We start from the raw sequence: 22,178 nt of genomic DNA, 5'->3' as shown, positions 1-22,178 counted from the left end.
CAGGACAGCCCTTTTACTATTGGGACACTTCCAGGCAAACAAAATCCTGCAAGGGCTCTCTTTCACCTCAAGCAGGGTGGCCTGCTGACATACACACCCCCACACACACACATCCATGGTTCACTCACCTGCTGCCTAATTGACTTATCAGCAGCTGGGACAAATTACGGAAGTGGAGGGGAGGAAAGGGAAGCTGAGAGATGGACGAAACAGAGCTGCCCACACCCGTGAAGGACTTCAACCCGTTTATGGGTCAAAATGACTGGCTTGCTCCCGGATCTCAGATGTCAGAGATTTGCCTAAGAGCTGCTCCCTAATTGTAGGAGATTAAGATAGGCTGACAACGGAGCTGGCTCCCCCAAATTGAAATGCTGTAATCCATCAGTTTTCATCAGTTGGGACAGTGGCGCGGTTCAGGGTTGGGAGTGGGGCCAAGGAGTGGTGGGCCACCAGGAAAAGACCTCTAATGAAGTGTCAGCACAGGCTTGGAGACCTGCAGACAGGCCTCTAGTTTCACACTGGCAAAGCAAATGGCTCTCACTAGTTGCCTGCCAATCGTTATCAGGGTACAATATCAATACTTTTAAATTTGATTCTCTGTGCGCGCTTGTGTGTGTGTGTGTGTGTGTGTGTGTGTGTGTGTAAGTGCAAGTACTGGCTGCCACATGCAAGGTTCCTTTTTAATGAACAAAAAATACACATCTGTAATCCTTACAGCATGTAGTTGATTTTGTGTTTAGCTGTGCGTGACACGTGTGTTAAGTTAGTATATCAGCTGTATCGGTTCTCCGGTATCATTGCCTGGGCTGGGGGACTGAGAGCTGAGGGCACTAAGTGGGCGACAGGCTGGGCCAGGACAGGATCTGTTTTCAGCCTGTTCATTCAAGCCCATTCACTCCTTTTCCCCTCGCAGAATGGGGCCCTTTGATGGAGGGGATATTTAGTTCTCAGGCGGCTGGTTTGGCACTGACTGGAGCTGGGGCTTATTTGAAAGGGATCTTCCTGCCCCCGTTGCCTCCAACCCCCCACCTCCTGTAGGCGAGCGGAGGGGAGCAGAGCGCAACAGACAGACAGCCCCACAGCAGCCCACCCACACTAAATTAATTCTGACAAGGAACTTAAGATAACGTCAAAGCGCTGACTAATCGCGGGATTGGGTTTCTGTAAGTCAGGGAGCTGTGAAATGTGCCATCATATCTAATAAAAGACCTCCGGTTGTTCCCTTTCTCTCTCGGCGGTGGTGAAGGTTGGAGGGGGGGTTGGCGTGGTTGCGGTGTCGACTGTCAAGCTAGACCGGTCTGAAAAACAATTAGATTTCACTTCAGCAGTGAAAGTGCATGTGTGTCTGTATGTGTGTGTGTCAGTTAGGGTATGATGATTGACATGTTTGTCAAGAGGCCCAAAGAATCCTTTCCTCCTAGTTTCCTCTGCCTCTTTTCTCATTCTCTGGGTCTTTTGTTGACTTGTGTTCCGGCGTTTTTGCCATTATGGGTTTGTCCATTGTCGTCTTTACTCAGAAAGTTGAATGGTTTTATTTTCTGTGACTCCTCTGTTTTCTACCCATTTTTACCTTCCTCTTCTCTAATTCTCTATCTGTCTCTTTCCTCTGCGTCTGAGCTGCTGGCGGTGGAAGTCATCAGGTTCAGAGCTAATCCTGCCAAGTTGATTAGGCTGCAGGTAGCTTTTACACCGGCGGGCAAAAGGTCGCAACATTGTGGAGAGCTGGATGGACTTCATGACACAGACCATCCACACTGACTTTATAACTTACAGCACAAGGCCCTAAGGAGGGGTAATTGAAAGGCGAGAGTAAAGAAAAGAAAATTAGGAAAGGAAAGAGTTCCAAGGTGAGAGAAAAGAAAGAGGGGAAATAGGGTGAGAAAAACTGTGAAGGCAAGGCTTGAAAATGTATCTGAAGAGGCAAGTGCTGTTGCTGTAGCCATTAGAGTACATTGTTTTGTTGAGTGAAGGCAAGAGTGAGATGATGGAGAGTGGAACTAGAGAAAGTATAAAGCCTAAAACCCATTCTCCTGCCTGTCTTAGTCTATGGCCTCATATGGGCTTCAAGTCAACAATCTCCTTTTGTCGTGTCCACATATGGCAAAATTGAGTCTCTGAGACTGTTCTAACACTCACAGAGTCCCAGGTTATCAAGGTGGATGTCCTGTGAAGCTTAATCCGACCTCAATTCCATTAAAAAACCGAGTAACAAGAGAAAAGCCACACAGTTCACATCCACAGTGTAGTCTACTTACGTTTTCTGCTTTTAATGAACTTGAGTCGGTGAAAAGTGAGCTACAGATGGAAGCCCATTTGAAACCTGCTGTCAATGTGAAGTCCTGGGGTGGAGCCCAGAACGAACATCCATGTTTATGACGTACTATAAACACACATACAGTGCTCTGTGCTGCCATTTAAATGACAGCAAGGTTTCATTGCAAGACTTGACATATGACAAAAATCTATGCTAAAAATTACATTTAGAAAATGTCTTACTTTTGCATTTACGCGCATATTTCTCCACTATATATTTTGCCTACCCTGAGTGACTTTTAAAAAAAAAGGAAAGGGAAAGTGTTGTTAGTTTAAGTATACTGTATCCAGAACCACATTTTCTTAGAAAGTCATTGCTATATTCTCCTTAGAGAAAGCAAAGTCAGAGGTCACACAAACAAACCCGTATCTGAACAGTCCTTTGTTTTGTTTAAAGTGGTGTCTATTAATTTTACACAGTGTGCCGTCAGCAACCCTGAGCCATGCTGGTTATGCTGTGACCTTGCTGAATCTGTGTTTTACAGCTAGTGAGCTTTGGGCAAGCATAGTTACACTCACACAATGTCTCATAAGTTAAGGCAATATCTTTCCTATACAATGTTGAGCAGAGTGATACAGACACACACACACACACAGAGTAAGGTGAAAAACAAACACAACGTAGACCTACTTTAATGAAGTGTTTGATAGTTCTGCAGTTGTGTAACAAATATCGCCTGGCATCAAATCACTCCAAACACACAAAAAACCCCACTTTATAATCAAGGTTTCTGTCAGTCAGCAAGTTGGCGTCGAGAGAATAAAGTGAGATGCATCATCTGGTCTGCCTAAAGAAGAAGAGAGGGAGGAAGAGATAGTTAAAGAGAGAGAATGATAGTGTTCAACCTAGAGGATAGCGGTTTGTAACAGTCTATAACATTTTATCCCCTTGCGTTTTTCCCCTCTGAAACGAAAGTGTGTCAGATTGAACGGTTATTTAATGTGTTGCCGTTGTAAGACATCTGGATGCGTTCATGGCCCTGGAGCAGGCAGGAGGCAGTTTATAGACCTGCGGTAGGGGATGAGCTGTCTGATGGGGAAATGGCACTTTCGCTCTGTACAATGTATGCTAACACACACACATACACACACACATTCACACACACAAGTTTGGAAGACAGATATGTACGTCTGTAACTAATTAATATTCTCATTATCCATTGATTATTTATTTTAATATTTCATTAATCGAGTAGCGTATAAAATGTTTATTGTCAAGTTTGCAGGGACACAAAGTGACTGATTAAATAACTTATTTTGTTTGAAAAATACAAAAGTGTTACAGTAATGGTATCAAGGTTTGATATTTTAACTAAATTTAAAATATCCATACACCATTATTTGATTATCAGATTATCAGATTTTTTTTGATTTTCTTTTCCTAATTGATTTCTGTTGATCAACCAATCAATTGTCTGATTAATCATTTTAGCCGTACTTTTACTGTATGCACTACCACATACAAACACACGTATAAGCACAGGAACACACAGTCAACACAGCAGCAGCGTTCACAACACCATAACATGTTTAATTATGCAGGTATGCCAGCGTACACGCACACACACACTCACACACACACATACTCACACACTGCCTTACATGGCCAAATATATATGCATTGATTTGCATGGAAATGACTAAACATGTCGAGCCCAAAGATGTCATTTCTAATCTGTCATATTAAAGGGGAAACGGAATAGCTGATGCAGTCTGTTAAAATCAAAAGAGCTCTGTGTGTGTGTGTGTGTGTGTGTGTGTGTGTGTGTGTGTGTGTGTGTGTGTGTGTGTGTGTGTGTGTGTGTGTCAAGGGGAAGAATAAGACGTGAGACGGCAAGTGTGTCTCAGATGCCTGCCGAAGCCTGTACCACCACTTCACACCAGATGCTTAGCACACACTCACACACTGATATATCAACGTCTGTGTTCATTACTGTTGATGCTTCGGTGTCTGCCTTCTCACGGTACGGACACTGAATGAGAGCGAGGGAGAGCCAAATGTGATGCGGTGTGTAGGTCCATGTGCATCTTCAATATGATGTCTATGTGTTTGTATGACTGTAATGTGGCTGGTTTTGTATATTGTTTCTGTGTGTTTGTGGTGCAGCAGCAACTTAATGTCTTGACAGTGTCCTTTCAAAATGAAGACACTGTCCCAGCAGACCTTGACAGGCAAACACTTCCGGACAATCCAGACTGTATAAGGGAGTAGTTTACATTAACAGGAACATGTTTGCAGTGTGCTGGCATGTAGGGGAATATCAGATGGACCAACTCTAATCCAAACTGTTGTCGTAAGATAAAAACAGCCCGTCTTTAACAAGAAGTGCTGTCATGTTGAGACTAAATGTGGTTTAAAATTTATTCTGCTGAGTACTTAACTCTTAGTGTGCCGTGAGCTTCGTAATGTATACTGTTTCACGTTCCTTTGCTACCAGACTTACACAATGTATCTCCCTTTTACTCAGCATTGAACAGCAGCTGAAGGAGGTCCAGGCCAAAATGGGAGACTCCCGGACAGGGGAGCGTCCGCTGAGCCCTACAGAGTGCCTGCAGTGGTTCAATCTCAGAACACACAACAGTTTCAGGCCTGTTGCCACAGGACATCAAGAGCTCATGGACTTCTTCAGAGCTTTGGTAATACATCGGGGTTATTATTATATTATATACACTGACTGATGGTTGTGATGATAACAACAGTACTATTTGTTTCACATATTTCACAGATAATACAACTAAAAACTTGGAAAAAATGAGGAAAATCTAGAAAACTGATAACAGATGGTGGTTATGTCGATCATGACGATTTTATCAATTTGCCCTGATTTGCTGAGGATCCTCAATTTCCCACTTAATGGCACATTCTGTTATTAACATTACCATTAACTCTATGTTGATCTGCACAAGTGTTTATTAACATGTCAAGACCTCAGATGTAAGAAGACAGCCTTGTACATAGTAAATGGGTTTGGCTGCAAAATATTTTCACAACTTTTATATGAGGACCATACATATTCTGACTTGAAGCGTCAGTTCTGCAATGTTGTAATGTGGCTATTTGTACTGCATTGTCCACTGCTCCTAACTTCAGTTTTTGTCTTCTCCATTCCAACTCTTTTCCACCCAGAACCAGTACCTGAGGTCTGAAGAGGAGGGGAAAGAGGAGGTGACACTTCAACTACTGCTGAATATGTCTTCCCAGTGTGGTGTCTGCTTTCCTTGCACCCCTTCGTCTTCTTCATCCTCCTCTCTTCATCCTCAAGTGACTGCTTCCACTATCCACTTGTTACATACAGTCAGAGATGATGCTTCATTAGAGGTAATATACTGTACGATTTTTTGATTCAGTTCAGTGATCCCTTACGATGTTTAATTAGTGAATTGGTTAAAGGATAGATTCACATCTTTCAAGTCTTAAAACAATACTCACATGTTAATATGTATATGCAAGCATTACTGGTCATTGTAATTGTTTCTACTCTCCATACTGGCCACAAAGAGATACTTTTCTCAAGCAATTTCAATGTAAGTAATGGAGGAAAAATATACAGTTGTTCTGTGTGAAAATGATTTCAAAAGTTCAACTGAAGCTAACACGAGGCTTTAGCAGTCTGAGTTAGTCAAATCAAGTCGTTAACTTACAAAGTAGGCCCTCTTTATGTTTCCAGAGTGAGTCCGAGTGTTTCCTTGCTGAGATGCAGTGGAGGGATAATCACAAAAACTGTGAATTTTCAGCAGAATTTTGGAATAAATTTTTGAACAGAACAATGATTGTGGATTTTGTCCCCCATCATTTACATTGACATTGTTTTAGAAAGGGATCTCTTTGTGGACAGTTTGGACAGGATGAATGATTAAAGCGACCCACAGCACTTTAAATAAACATATAGGCATGTGAATATTGTTTTAAGACAAGCTTAAAAAACTGACCCTATCCTTTAATCTAATGTATTATTCAGCACTTAAGTATATGCTAAAATAAAGATAAACTTACCTGCTTATACTTGCTGTATACCTGAGTAATAGCATTGTTCACTGCAAAAGATTATTATTCTGTTACCATCTCAATGTCTTGTTGTTAATTATCACTGTATTTGCACTTATTTCTGTAAGATCCAAGAGGCGTGGGATCATGTGCGTCTCTGGCTGCGTCGCCACCTGCTGGACCGACTGTCTTCCCGCAGCCCAGAGTATCGTGGACCCATACATATTTCCAGTTTGTCCATCCCTGAACAGGTCCACTGTCTGCAACAGCTGCTCTTTCTTTACCCAGAGTCTGAGGTGTTCAAACATTACCAGGTGTGGTAAAATTGTGAAAAGGCAATAATAAAAATGTGTGAATAAACTTTATGTTTAAACATATATGTTCACTATGTCACCATAGTTTAGTCATGAACTACAGTATATTGTTGTTTTCTTAAATTCCAAATCCATATTGTGAACTTGCTGTACCAATATGATACAGTATTTTACAGTGATATATTATTTTGATTTTAATTATCCAGAACCTGAGAAGCCAGTCTGTGCTGGATCTTCTGCTCGCTGCCCTGAGCTCAAGCCCAATTGGTGAGACTGGTTTTGACAGACTGGCTACAGGCTTCCGCTCTGTGGTCCCAGCTTTGACCCAAGCCCTCACAGAGGAGCTCCATGTCCTTTCAAGACTAACAGAACCACAGACCATCCTGGGTTTCCTTAATGTGGCATACCTCAGCACTGTGGCCAGAGAACTGGCCTCCCTGATGGAGAGAGAATGTGAAACGGCCCTGAGAGACAATACCACGCTGAGCAGCAAGATCAAAAAATATTCAGCCAGGTCCCGGGCAACCGTAGGTAAGTGGTTCTTTTTAAATATTCTTTATTTCTTATAGTTATTTTATTCTTTCTGCTCATTCTGCCTTCTTTCCTCTCCTCACGCGTCTTATTGTTACCCAATAAAGGCTAACGATTTTCTCTCTCCCTCCCCTACTTTCCAGCTGTAGTGTGTAGTGATCTGAGCCAGAGCCAAGGCCTCTGTAAGAGATTGTCAGTAACTGCTGTTCCCATTGTAATTGCTTTCTTTTTACTGCCCTGTTTCCTGTCGGCTTCACTTTCCTCTTTACCAACAAAAAAAGAAGAGCAGCATTTCCAGGGCCAAGGCTTCCTTTGAAACTACTTCTAAACACTATTTACCACGTAGTTTATCTATGACTGTGACGAGCCCTGTCCCCAAGAAAGGTCCAAGCCATATCCAGGGTCTGTTAACTGTGTGTTTAAGCTACATTTAATTTGCTTCTTCACCTTGAGCCAGTATGAACTGTGCCATCTTGGAGAATGATTTGTGTCAATAAACACAGCTCTACTGTCCTCTTTACGGTATTCCATTAAAAAAAAAATCTAATTAAAGTTTATTAAAACATAACAAGAGCAGAGCAGTAGTAACATCTTCACACAACCTCATGATGTTACAGTTTTGAAGGGAAACTGATTAATCTTAACCTTCCTCTCATATCTAAGCAGTGATGCAGCCATGTTGAGATAGCAACAAAGGATTGAGAAAGAGGTGGTGCAGGAGAGCAAAGTTCAACAATCATCATCACCAATTTTCTTTTTGAAGAAGTATTTTTAATATTTGCCACAAATGCAGAATGTGCCACTGTGATGAAACAGGCAGTGATGTTATATACTGAGACAAGAGAAGAGCCCAGACCTTCACGCGCTGTGTCACTTTTGATACTTAATTCCCCCCCATATTCTCTTTGTTTGTTTCATATTGGCCTATTTACGGCTTGCTGAGGGTAAAGATTCACAATAAAAAAATGTAAAGTGTGTGAGCCATTGTTTACTTTTTCAAAAATGGTGCACATGTCAGCTTCCCTGTGGAACGTGGAGAAGATTGCTTTTACATCTGCCATTCTTCGATAAACACACCATCAGCCTTGCGTCTTTGTCTCCCTCTCTCCATCTCTCTCTTTCCATCTCCCTCTCTGGTTTTTACTTTCCCTCTCCTTAAATGTGAGATGAGAGGAGGCAGCCAGGATAATTGGCCATGCGTCAGTTGGGCTGTTTGATCACGTAACGCGGCAGAGGCTACACACCTACGTGCCGCTCAACAAACCGTCAAATGTAGCACCGGAGGCAGAACACGGCTCCAAAGGGAGCGGGGGACCCGTGCTGTGTAATGATGGTAAAATGGAGCAGTTTTGCCTGTGCTGGTTTTTATGTGTGTGTGTGTGTGTGTTGTTGTGTGTGTGTGTGTGTGTGTTTGACTATCAGCTACAACACAGCTTTGAGGGCTACAACTGGGATTACATTTTTGTTTTGTTCACGTTTTTAAGTCCCCCCAAAAAATCTTGAGAACCCACATATTCACCACCCAAACGCCCGTGGCTCCTTATGAGCCAAAGCCTGAACATTAATGCATAATCTGCTTTCACACTTTACTGTCTATACTGTATGCTACGCCCATAATTGTCAAGACAATTATGACAGTGGTTGGGGGAAAAAAGTGATTCTATTTTCATAAGCTTCCAATGACTCCTTAGATCTCTCCCTCCTTCCCTGCTGTGTTATTGTTTATTTCTGCAGTAGAGGCAGGCGGTAGATATATTTTGATAAGAGCCATGCCTGGGAGACTGTGCAGGCTCCCAAGGGAGCAGCGCTGTCTGTAGCATCAGCCACTGTCAAACCGCTGAACCATTTAACAGCGTTCACGGCGAGATCTGCCTTCTCTTTTAACCCCACCGACTCAAAGGCAGGCTCTGACATTGTACCTAGACAAATGTGAAAGGTCTCAGCCCCCCCCTTGTACTTCATCTCTCCAGCGTCCACTTCCTCTCTCTTTTTCTTTTCTTGTCTTTTCCCATTTTCCTGTAGTTTTCCAAGTGTAATGGGGTGAGCAGTGAGACTGGGGAGTGTGCTAGACAGGTTGGCTGGTCAGGAACAATACAGGCTTTAAACCTTACTAACACACCTCACTGAGTCTGCAGGGGAGTGGGTGGGCCAAGTCTGCATGTGCGTGTCACGTGTGTGTGTTTGTGTGTGTGTGTTTATGTCAATGTGTGCTGGATTTTGCCAAAATAACACAAGTATTGTAATTTAAATTTTTTCACTACATTTTCTCTATAGATAGATATGTGGCATAAAGGCCATTGGCCATCAGTTTACATTTTTATGATTTTCCACAATAAAAAGTTGCATTTGTATTTCTCCATAGAGACACACATTTTTTCTTTCAGCAATGTAGCCCTGCTAGGTTTTTCTTCTTCTTCTTTGGTCCTGTTAAAAGTTACCAGAATTTGCATAACCTTTAGACAAAGTTAGAATGATTCCATGCTAAAAGATACATCTGACACCAGTTCATAAACACTGCAAAAACCATTTGCTATGGAGCACTTTTACTACTTTTACGTTTACTTTTTGCCCTGATGTTTGCATGTGTGTGTGTGTGGGTATAAAGGTGGTTATATATGTGTGCATGTGTATTATCAGTCACTGTTGAGCATGTCATGTGAACATTTCTGTTTTTTAGTCGATGCTACTATGTTTATGTGCACGCTCATTGCTTCATCATTTAATACCCCCCTTTTAAAAATGCATCATTACATTTCCATATGGCATCAGTAATTTTAATAAGTATGCATAGAAGATCCATGTTTTTGTAGGACATCAAAAGATTTCCTTCCTTTGCTGCATGCACACATACAATTTATTCCCTAACAATCAACCACAAGGGTGAAGGCGGGGTTGTGGAATTCTGTTCAAACACTGTGCAGCCCCATTCTGATAGCACTGATTTGAATTCCACTTCTACTAATTTCCCCATATGACGACTTTGGCAGCTCCCTATAGATAAAACAGGATTCAGTTAGAACATGTATAGTAAGCACATTCACCCCCGCCGCTACGCCCCTCCTCGCCCTTTCTGGCTCTTTGAACTCTTTCCTAGAGAAAGCACAGCAGCCTATTCAGTGGGGAGAGAGGTTCTGTAGCGACGTGAGATAGCTAGGCTGAGGCTCAGACTGGCATTTGAGGTGCTTGTGGGGATTGAGGCTACTTGGGAATGGCATTTGTTAATATTTATTAAGAGCAGCTCCTCACTAGATCATATCTCTGCCTGAGTTGATACACACTGTCAGCCCGGGATGTGCACCTGCATGCTGCCGTGTAATTATGGGCAAGGTAGAGGGGTTTGTGTGTGTCTGTGTACATGTGAGCATGTGTGTTTGCGTGATGCTTCCAGTTTATGGATGATGCTTTTTTATGCCGCTCCCTTCCTGTCCTTGTAAACCATGAGCAGGTCTTGTTTAAGAAAGTAACCACACTGAGCAACTGGTTGTATACTCATCTTAATGAGAAGAGCTGGGTCTTAACTCTCTGGTTGTGTTTACGTGTAAGTTTGTGTCACTATGTCATTTCCTCTAAATCATGGCTCCAATGAAATCACAGAGGAGAATATGTTTCATGGCCCTTGAGAATGTGTATTATGCTTGCCATTTATTTTTTTCCCCCATTTCCTCCAAGTGGTCACAATGGCTTTTGTGTATCACTCTTGAAAAGCTCAAGGATACGAACATTTTCCTGGCACCTTCTATTGAGAAAGCCCAGACAAAAATGGCTTGCTTATTGAGAGCAGCCAGCACTTCGTGATGAAGAGTCAGTGTGATTCGCAGAGGGCTTGAAAATTATAATGGGAACAAGGGCACTAAACAAGTGGGTTTTAATGAAATGCGCGCATCAAGACAATACATTCCTCTGTGTTCTTCACTCAGGCTACTTGGTTCAAGTACATGGAGAAAGCCAGAGAAATCTTAACCCCTATCTCACTGTGAATGCAATATTCACCACAAAGAAAGACAGAAACAAAAACAGACACAGTGGGAAAAAGAGCATAAAGCGGAGGAAGGTTAGCCTTGCTTCTCTATCACCTCCAGAAACATCCCCATCACGACTAGTCCTTCTTTGCAAGGCAACTTAATTGAGATATCAAATTCTACTTTCCCCTTCTGTGAAGGGCAGGTGGCCCCTGCTGTGGCCTGGTTGGACAGCACCCAAGGAAAGGGCCAAGGCATGTGTAGTTTGTGTGCACGTATGTCTGCGTGCATGTGTCAGAGTGAATCACAGCAGGAGGCCTCCCATAATAACGCTGTCTGTGTGAGCAGTGGGCCGCAACTGACGAAGAGGACCCCAGCTGTCACAGGGCCTAGCGGGTGGTCCACAGTGGCTCATACCCTCCACACATACACACACATATATGCACAGACATGCCCCAAGGCACCCACATGACCCTACTTGACACCCTATAAACACACAAGAAGGCACGGATACACACAAACGGGCACAAAAAGAAACAGAAGTGCTCAACAGCCTAAGCGTTACACCCCAAGAGCAAAGCCCCATGATAAGAATGAAGTGGTGCACAAATACACACACAGACACATACACAACATTGGTGGACCAGCCAATTTTGATATTGAAGTCTCTGGGTATGTTGGTTAACATCTGTTTCAATGAGGAGCCCAGACAACATGCTGAGAAAAGCACACAGTGGCCACTGCAGAAGAGACTTGCTAAAGAGTTGTGTTGAATCATGTCTGGTTTTCCAGTGGGACTTTGTTTTCACTGCTGCTGCTCTGCTCGTAGCACTACTTCTTTTACAGTTTTAAATTGAATTCTTTCATTGGATGATGGACTTTGCCTTATGGAGTTCCACAAGGGTCAATACTTGGTCCCCTTCGATTCAGTCTATATGCTTCTGTTTAAAAGGAATGTGTGCCAACTTTACACGTCAAAATCTGTTTACAGTACCACTGCATATGTTATGACTAAATTATTTACATTTATTCATTTAGCTGACACTTTTATCCAAAGTGACTTACAATTGCTATACATGTCAGAGGTCACACACCTCTGGAGCAACTAGGGGTTAAGTGTCTTGCTCAGGGACACATTGGTGGATAGGTCACCTGGGTCTTTCGCATCAAAGGCACAGTCTTATCCACTGCCCCATCACCACCCACATTTAGTGGCTCTATCTGTTGGGGCTGAAAAATACTAAGGTTTGAAAATGAAAAAATTAGTGTGTGGATTATCTGACGTCTGTGGCCTGGCTTGAGGCTTTGTTATCTGATATTAACACATGCCTAAATAGAACTGCCAAGACAATATCCCTGATTCTGCTGCTTCGACTCTCCATTGAAGTATAGAGCCAGGCCAGAAATTTGGATTTACTCTGGACTTGGATATAACTTTTAGCAGTCACATCACATCACTCTTTTACTATCTGAAAAAATTATTGATGTACAGATGTCAAAAGGCTGATCCATGCTTTTATTTCCAACTATTGTAAAAGTCTCTTTTCAGGCCTACGCACAGAAGCTCTTAGGCAACTTCAACTCGTCCAAAATGCAGTTTTAAGAATGTTAACAAAAGCAGAGATACGAACAAATTACTTTGCACTTTTTTTAAAAATCGGGATAATTCTGTTATGTGCGTTTTGTATGTAGAGCATGTGCTAAAATTGCCATTAAAAAATCCCTCCTTCCTTATCTCTCTGGATATAATGAAACCAAATGCTAGCATCACCTGTAGAGGGTGTTGTACAACACACACATCTGCACAAACACAGAAAGCTCATCTTCACATATTGTGATCACATGATAAGAGACTGGAGGCCAGTCGGGTAATGTAGTAAGAGAGAGGTAGACCACCTCTCTGATGGTCTGATTTACACTACAGAGAGACAGAGAAAGAGAGGAAAATGAGGGACTGAGGATGAGAGAGGGAGAGATGCTGTGCTGGAGAGAAATTAAATCAGTGGCTAAATTATTGCATGATTGCCCATTCCCCAAAGACTTGGGCATCATTTGGTAGAAAGTGTCTAATAATTGGTTTTCGGCCATGTCAGACACATGCAATTCCCCCTACTAATGGCTCTGTTTGGAAGAACTAGGCCTCCTGGGTCAGAGGAGGACAGAAAATAGCCAGACGGCAAAAAGCGCCCTATGCCCTTCTCCACCTTTTTTTCTCTGTCAGATAAACGTGGGAACAAGAGAGAAAGAGAGAGACACAGAGAAGGGGAGAGATGGCAAGACGGAGTGTGTGTATATGTGAGCGAAGAGGAAATGAAGTGGCAATAAGTGCAGCCAAAGGGGAAATGCTCTTCACTGTGAGTTTAATACATCAGACTGGGGATTTGGCAGCACGCCACACAGCAATTGTTTACCTTTTTGCTCACTGGCTGCATCTGTTCTGTTTTGTAAACGGCACTAAACTATTCGCCCGTAAACACCGGAATCAATAACAACTGCTAAGGGAATTCCCTTATCCCGCCCCTCCCTCTCTTCCCCTCCCCCTCTTCCCCATGTTTTCATCCCTTACCACCACCCCTTTCCCTTCCCCTAGATCTCCTCCTCTCTCTCTTTTCCTTGCCAGTCAAGAGCTGTGTGTGTGTATGAGAGAGAGAGAGAGAGAGAGAGAGAGAGAGAGAGAGAGAGAGAGAGAGAGAGAGAGAGAGAGAGAGAGAGAGAGAGAGAGAGAGAGAGAGAGAGAGAGAGAGAGAGAGAGAGAGAGAGAGAGAGAGAGAGAGCTGTTGGTGGAACCCACAGGAGAGACAGACGAGGAGACTGATGGCTCGCCAAAAATACCTGCTCTGTTTGTTATTTTCCTTTTGTGTTACATTGTTGTCATTGTTAAAAGCTACAAACTGAAACTGGCCACTACAGACTTGCAGAGTTTGGTATTTTCAGACATTTTTATACAATGTTCCTGCTTATATGAAACATAAAGCCACTCCCTCCACACTCTGTTTTCTGTTTCACACAATTTATTGAATGACATATTGCCTGACATATGCTTCTGGTAAGATGCATTCTGCTTATATGGTTATCAAAGTAATATGGCTAACCATTGATTTTCTTTTTGTTTATAGGAACATCCTCACACTATAATGTCATGTGGAGGTGGTCTTATAGAAACGTATAATTTTTGCTTTTAGCACCAGTTTTAAGCACCAGACCTCCCTTATTGATTCTCAGTTCACTGACCTTTGGTTGAACTCTTCTGCCTGCTAGTGCCCTTCTGCGTTCTACTCAATGAGACATGCTATGCACTGTGCTATATGACACACCTGGGTGCTTTTAAGCACACCCTCTCCATCAACCAGCTATGAGAGCCTCCATTTGGCCTCACTGTTGTGACAAAGGTATAATGAGGTTTAGATGGCTGTGTACTAGACTGCTATGGCTATAGGGCTATTTGGCTAGGGAGACGACTATAAATACCTATATAGCCTGGGCGGCAGAGCTCAATGAGAGGCTGAGGCAGAGCATTGCTAAACATCAAGGTCATGTGCGATACTTAGAGTGTGACTTAGTGAGCAAGTAAAACGGTTATAGGGTCACATGTTGAGGGAATGAGTGGTTGGGAATGAAGGAGACAGATATGATGCTCTGGCAAAGGTGATGCTCCAGATGAAGTGGTGATTAATGGGTGCTAGATGAATGCCCGAGAGAATGTGGGGATTTGTAGTGAAAGCTTTTTAGACAATCCAGTGGCTCTCTCTCTAATGGGTCCCTGTCTCATCCGGTTTAAATTGTTTACTCTTGAGTTGTTGACAACTTTAGTTTGCCCCAGCACTGAGGCATGGAAAGCTGTGTTGATTCACTGGTGACTTCAGAAATAGACATGGTTGTTGGTGCGTGCATGTATGTGCAAGCTGGAGAACGTGGCTTACACGTGGGTGTCAGCCAGGTCACGCATGTACACATGCAGTACGAGGTGGTCTCTCTAGCACAAACTCCCACTGGACCCCATTACAGAGGAGCTGCCGAGCTGCAGACCCTTGCAGCTTAATTACACATACACACAAATGCATGCACACACAAACACACACTAAATAATTACACAGCTATTCACATGTGATTTCATACATGTGTGCGCACAAACCTGCACATAAATACATGTATACATTGCAAACACAAACAAACTTGAGGTTAGATTATTTTCCATGGTGACCACAGAGTCTGGTTGCAGTGTGGTAATTATCCTGCAAGACTGACATGTGCAAATGTGTGTGAAAGTGTCTTCTACAAATCAAGTTATTCATAATGACCTGCATTACATGCACACAAACACACGTGTGCACATCCGACAGACACAAGCACACAAAAACTTATCGACTCTCAATCATAAACACTCGTGTAGACATACACACATGCCTACACACACAGAGAGTCAAACCTCATGCATGATTAAACCAGGCATCCTTGGGGACAGTGTGTTGTCATATTGTCAGATTTTGTTTAACAATATAGCAAAATCACATTAAGATCCAGAGGCAATAATGTTACAATTATTGGAAAAGGGTCCCCCTCTTCCTTCCCTTCTCAATGCTCAATCATCTCTGTGCTTTCAGAGTCAAGGCTAATACTGAGCTCATCCATTCCCAAATGCCTTTGCAGTGGAGGAGCTCATTTAAGCGGACACACAAAAGTATTTGTGCATGTGTCTGGGAGTATGGCAACGCATCTCCCAGCCGCCCATTCTCCAGCTTAATGCGGAACATCCCCCGGGTGATGGCTTTGGCAGCCTCCAAAATGGGAAATCCATATTTGCTGAGGGGGTCATCGGCGGGTTAGGGGGAGAAAAGTTTTGCGCCGAGAGAGAAGGATGTGCATGTGTGACTTCTCGTGGAGCAAAGTTTTGCATATTTTTTACTGTCTCTTTGTTTATGCTGTGTATTGGGAAAACATGAATGGGTCGATATTTATAAGAGGTGCCGTGCAAGGCAAGACTTGAGGAGGGGGGTGTTTTCTGATGATTGCATGCAGGTTGGTAGGTGTGGTAGAAAACCTATTGTCATGAAATTGTTTACTCCTTTACTGAACTATAAACTGTAATACAGCTTTCACTCCTCCATCTTTCTGTAAGTCATATATTCACAAGCATGTGCGCTGTTTATTTATTTTTCCCCCTCTTTACAGTGCCAATGGAGCTTCCAATGAAAAATAGGAGCTTCAGTTTGACCTCCCACCAGCTGAGGGCTTTAACCCAGCTGGCCTGCACCCTGCTGGGGTTTGAGAGGATTGTGAAGGAGCTGGTCACTAACATGACCTTCATTGATTGTGCAGGAGAGACTCCCTGTGTAAAAGGTACAACTCCATCCCCCCAAAATACACACATATATTCATATTAAACACGTAATCTCCCTCTGAGATTACCGAGGTCATGTTCTAACCTACTGTACATTTTACATTTTACAATAAAAAAATTACACATGGCAGATATTTAATGGCTGATTCAATATTTTTTAGATCAAATATCATATTTTTAGGTCTAAGTTTTTCCTGACAGTGTGGAGAAGGTTCTGAAGCAGCATTTAAACTATCAAGAAGGGAGTTAGAGTACACTTAAAATGATCAAATAGATAGATCAAATAATCCAAATAATTAGAAAAATACATACCTTTTTCTGTGAGTGTGGTGGGGTTAAATTGGGCGGTGGGGGGGGGGCTTATGATCTCAGTATTTCTAAAAACTCTGGGTACCAGGCATAAACAGTCCAGTTATACGCCCACATATCACACACAGATATTGTTGCATGTTCTAGCTGGAAGTCTGCTTGTGTCTGAAGAAATGTTATTTTAGTAGGAAATTATCTCGGGTGTTATATAAGCCTTTAGTATAATTTTCCTTTCTCCCCTTTGAACTGCCGCCGCAGAGATGTTAAATGAAAGCTTTTGGTGCATGGAGTAATTTCCATAAAGGTTACATTTACAAAAACAAGACTTGCAGAAAGGCTCAATTTACAGAGAGGTAAACAGCCTTTAAAGGGCAGTTATCCAAATCATTAATTCCAGGCAATCAAACGGCTTAATTACCAGAAATTCATCAGATGGGCTTAAAGGTCAAAAAGTGATGTGCTTGCTGCTTCCTCCTTCTTCCATTCCATGCGGTCTTGTTCGGCTAAATTGCCTCGCCTGGGGTCTCACTCTTCGCCTTCTGATTAGGAAACTGTGGCCTTGATGTTCATGGTTTTTAATTGCAACCCAACCCAACATCTTGTACACTTGTCTTCACCCCCTTACTCTCCCCCGTCTCCCCACACATCCACACAATCTCCCCTCATGGAATTACCACATATTTGGTTGATGCTATCTGAGTTCAAATCAAATCTAAGCCCCACATTTAGACTTGTAAAGCCATTAGCATTTACTGCCTTTTTCTGCTCCCTCTGAGACATACAGTTTTTCTCTGGTCTCTGTGTCCCTTTTGGATAGTGGGGGAAGGATGGGAGCAGTGTGAGCCATATCTGGCTTTGAGTCATACACGGTTGCTTTCATGTCACCGCACTTGGCATTCAGTCAAGCTGTATCATAGTATGATACAGTATATAATGAGTGATATGGAAATATTCATGCTAAATAATGCATAGATGTGAAAGATGCTACAGCATCCCACCACATAGCTTTTCTTTTTTGAATCGGGATATCTCACGAGTTTCTGTATCATTGTTGGTCCCCGGTGAAAATTCAGTGTTGTGATTTGAGATCTTCACCATGCAAAGATACTGTTTAATGTCTTTTAAGATGTATTACATTACATTACATTGTTTGTATTAAAACCTTTATTGGTTATTTAGGCATCTTGAAAAAGAGTAGAGAGGATTCAGACACGACAACTGATGGCAAAAAATCCACAGCAGAAACATTTTCCCACACACCAGAGGTGAGACTTTTGTATGTGCTCCTTTGTAAATTACAACTGTTCAGTGTCATTCAGGCATTTATCTTTTTCTGTCATTACAAAACTGTAGAGAGGAACAACAGGTGAAATGTTTCCTTCAGCTTTCAGACAGTGATTGACTGTTGTCTCCTATTTTGCAGGCACAGGTTTTGGAGTTTGAGTGGAGATCAGCATATAGAGGGCTGGTCCCTCACATGGCACATTGTGTTAAAGTGGTGCTGGATGATGTTTGTGCCAAGAGTCTACAGCAGGAAGAGGCCTTACATTCTGCAGGACACACCTCTGTCACCCTGAGCCACACTACTGGACACACCACCATCACTGCCGGCAACACATATCTCAGAGAAGATTCCTTCTACACCTACTCAGAGAGGGAGACTCCCAAAATGATAGCCAAGGTACTCCTGGTTTTACAACCCCAATTCCAATGAAGTTGGGACATTGTGTAAAACGTAAATAAAACCAGAATACATTCATTTGCAAATACTTTTCAACCTATATTCAATTTAATACACTACAAAGACAAGATATTTAATGTTCAAACTGATATACTTTATTGTTTTTTGCAAATATTCACTCACTTTGAATTTGATGCCTGCAACACGTTCCAAAAAAGCTGGGACAGGAGCAACAAAAGACTGGGAAAGTTGAGGAATGCTCAAAAAACACCTGTTTGGAACATTCCACAGGTGAACAGGTTAATTAGAAAACAGGTGAGTGTCATGACTGGGTATAAAAGGAGCATCCCTGAAAGGCTCAGTCATTCACAAGCAAGGATGAGGCGAGGTTCACCACTTTGTAAACAACTGCGTGAGGAAATAGCCCAACAGTTTCTCAACGTACAATTGCAAGGAATTTTGGGATTTCATCATCTATGGTCCATAATATCATCAAAAGATTCAGAGAATCTGGAGAAATCTCTGCACGGAAGCGGCAAGGCCGAAAACCAACATTGAATGCCCGTAACCTTCAATCCCTCAGGCGGCACTACGTTAAAAAGTGTAAAGGATATTACCACATGGGCTCAGAAACACTTCAGAAAACCATTGTCAGTTAACACAGTTTGTCGCTACATTAACAAGTGCAAGTTGGACGCCGCCGGCTTCTCTGGTCCTGAGCTCATCTGAAATGGACTGACGCAAAGTGGAAAAGTGTGCTGTGGTCTGACAAGTCCACGTTTCAAATTGGTTTTGGAAATTATGGACGTCGTCTCCTCCGGGCCAAAGAGGAAAAGGGCCATCCAGATTGCTATCAGCGCAAAGTTCAAAAGCCAGCATCTGTGATGGTATGGTGGTGTGTTAGTGCCCATGGCATGGGTAACTTGCACATCTGTGTACCATTAATGCTGAAAGGTACATACAGGTTTTGGAGCAACATATGCTGCCATCCAAACAACGTCTTTTTCAGGGACGTCCCTGTTTATTTCAGCAAGACAATGCCAAGCCACATTCTGCACGTGTTACAACAGCGTGGCTTCGTGGTAAAAGAGTGCGGGTACTAGACTGGCGCATTATGAAGCGCAAAATATGACAACAGATATCCCGGTCTGTTGAGCAACTGAAGTTGTACATCAAGCGAGAATGGGAAAGAATTCCACCTACAAAGCTTCAACAATTAGTGACCTCAGTTCCCAAACGCTTATTGAGTGTTGTTAAAAGGAAAGGTGATGTAACACAGTGGTAAACATGCCCCTGTCCCAGCTTTTTTGGAACGTGTTGCAGGCATCAAAGTCAAAGTGAGTGAATATTTGCAAAAAACAATAAAGTTTATCAGTTTGAACATTAAATTTCTTGTCTTTGTGGTGTATTCAATTGAACATAGATTGAAAAGGATTTGCAAATCGTTGTATTCTGTTTGTATTTATGTTTTACACAACGTCCCAACTTCATTGGAACTGGGGTTGTAGATAGAATGGATTGACAATTGGTTTGTCACTATTGATTGACAATACTCTTCGAGCATAGTTATCCATTGCTTTTTATCAGTGGTGGCTTCACTCTTTTTTTGTAAGATTCCTTATAAAGTATACTTGAGTTAGAGATGAGAGATGAGAAGGAAAAGAATGGAGTCATAAACAGACAAATGCACTTTTGACAATTATTGACATGTGGGTCAACATCAACCACGTCTGTCTGGGAGCTTCACAGTGAGTAGCCTCAAAACTGGATCGTCTTGCAAGTTATAAAAACAAAAAGAGGGATACATGTTTGACAGCTTTCCCCTCAAAGGCACAATCTGTAATCCTAATGTAAACAAAGTGGTGGGCTACCAAAACAAAAAACTCATTATTGGTGCGTGCTATTGCTTCTAGATTGATTGGCAGGTTTTCAAAAATGCTGATAAACCATCAAAATGCAGATTTGATGGTAAAAAATGTTATTGGACTAAGGAATCTGGTAAAAGTCTCTTTAAGATTGCTTCCTAGAAAGACAGCCACACCTTTCTTGTTAGCTAGAGTTTGCAAGCTTGTTAACTTACAACTTAGCAACAAAGTCAACTGCAAAGTCAAGAGTCCACACATCCAACTGTTTTTGTGGATCACAGGATTTAGCTGTTGTATTTTTTTTTTGCTATCAGGAAAGTGCATTAGCTTTCCTTTTTTAATTTCTACATTGCTGATCTGAGTTAATATTTTAATGTGGGATTTCCATCACAAGTCTGAAGTCAGTCAGTTAACAGTAAACTATTACTTTGTAGTGTTATCAAGATGTGTTCATATTCACAATTATAATCTGATTTTCACTAGTAATTACATTAAGGTGTGAATTTGATCTTTTTAAATTGGTAACAATGTGACTATTATGGTGTGGAGCTTTCTTAATTAAGACACCTACTCCACCTTATTTTGCAGCATTTCATGCCACAAAACCTATATGACGTTTTTATCACTGATTTATGACTTTGTTCAACAATTGAAATTAAATTGTGCTTTAAGCTGTTCTCTTCACAGTGCCCACAGATAGTATAGAATTCCCAAAGATGCTTTACTAAAGAAAGACACAACACTCTGTAAATAGCCACTAGCACAGCTAGAAGCACAATAAGTCTATAGCCTGGAGAGAATTTATGAATGATGCAACATGAAAGTGACAGTGAAGCATCTTACTAGAGCTGTGAGATCATCGTTGGAATGCGTCAACAGATGTTTGTCATCAGTGTTGTTAGATACATTTTATGTCACAACATCCTGTGAAAACTTGCACAAGTGCTCCATAAGTCTTACTACAAATACATACACACACATATTAAGGAAAGCATTATGTATTGGAGAAAATGGTTTATATCATTAATTATATGTATAATGAACTTATGCATAAACCCCCAACTTGCCAATCCTCACCCTGTGCATGAGCATGTTCATCCTCCTTTATTACTACCTGGCTAGTAGGTAGGCTGCAGGTCTACATACATCACCCAGAGGCAGGGAGATTAATGGTTATTGTAGCCCCAGCGGAAAGAACCTTCTATAATAGAAAGCCCAGATGATTTGGGCCTGACACAGTTGACACTCTGGATGAGAAAGGGCCTTGGGAAGAGTCATCAGTAGTACTTGAGGGGAGGACTCTAAGGACAAAAGAGAGGCAGGAGGAAACGCAGAGAACTAGTATGGGTGATAATATGAGGGCTAGATGGTGTGTAGAGAAAGGTGTTAAAAAGGGGAAAGTATGGGGTATACAGATGATAGAAGGATGTATCACAAAGGCAAAGAGACTAAGGTAGAGAGCAGGATAAAGAAGGGATAGTGAGAGAGAAGGGATGAGAAGAGAGGGCCTGGGAAATGGCAAGGAGAGGTGAAGTAGATACCAGAGATTGACTTTTCTCAGGAGGAAGACCAGTGTCTCTGATGTGAGACCAGGCTTAGTGTCAAACTCCACAAAGGTTCTCCAATGTTGGGGGCTGGACTGCTGTATACTTATTCCATTTAAAATCTCACTTTTCAGTTTTTTCTTTCTCTTGTCTTAATGACTATTTTATTGTTGCTGGACAACTTTTCCCCCTGAAACTTTCTCCAACTCAAATTCCTCCCTCCTCCTCAAACTCTACTGCTTCTCTCCTTTGCACTGTACAGACTCATATCATTACTGCCTCACCTTTCCTCTCCCCAACCCCACAACCCCCCCCCCCCCCTCCTCTAACCCTTTTACA

The 22,178-nt window shown here is 42.1% G+C and overlaps 1 protein-coding gene across 4 annotated transcripts in view; it reads left to right on the top strand.

Annotated features, from left to right (window-relative positions):
• Nucleotides 1-22,178, top strand: part of kiaa0825 (KIAA0825 ortholog) — a 222,358-nt gene that overhangs the window by 6,196 nt on the left and 193,984 nt on the right. For all 4 annotated transcript variants that reach the window (XR_006822563.1, XM_046035535.1, XM_046035532.1 and 1 more), the window contains exons 3-9: nucleotides 4,782-4,950; nucleotides 5,441-5,632; nucleotides 6,427-6,612; nucleotides 6,819-7,143; nucleotides 16,272-16,439; nucleotides 17,929-18,014; nucleotides 18,173-18,430. Coding sequence is in view for 3 of the 4 variants with exons in the window: in XM_046035535.1 (XP_045891491.1) it covers nucleotides 4,782-4,950; nucleotides 5,441-5,632; nucleotides 6,427-6,612; nucleotides 6,819-7,143; nucleotides 16,272-16,439; nucleotides 17,929-18,014; nucleotides 18,173-18,430 (1,384 nt within the window). In the remaining variant the exon portion in view is untranslated. The remainder of the gene's footprint in view (nucleotides 1-4,781; nucleotides 4,951-5,440; nucleotides 5,633-6,426; nucleotides 6,613-6,818; nucleotides 7,144-16,271; nucleotides 16,440-17,928; nucleotides 18,015-18,172; nucleotides 18,431-22,178) is intronic.

The sequence above is a fragment of the Micropterus dolomieu genome, linkage group LG21 (assembly GCF_021292245.1).
Source record: "Micropterus dolomieu isolate WLL.071019.BEF.003 ecotype Adirondacks linkage group LG21, ASM2129224v1, whole genome shotgun sequence".
In the NCBI taxonomy this organism is placed as follows: domain Eukaryota; kingdom Metazoa; phylum Chordata; class Actinopteri; order Centrarchiformes; family Centrarchidae; genus Micropterus; species Micropterus dolomieu.
The sequence above is the reverse complement of the archived record's forward strand: the minus strand, read 5'-3'. Positions and strand labels throughout refer to the sequence as shown.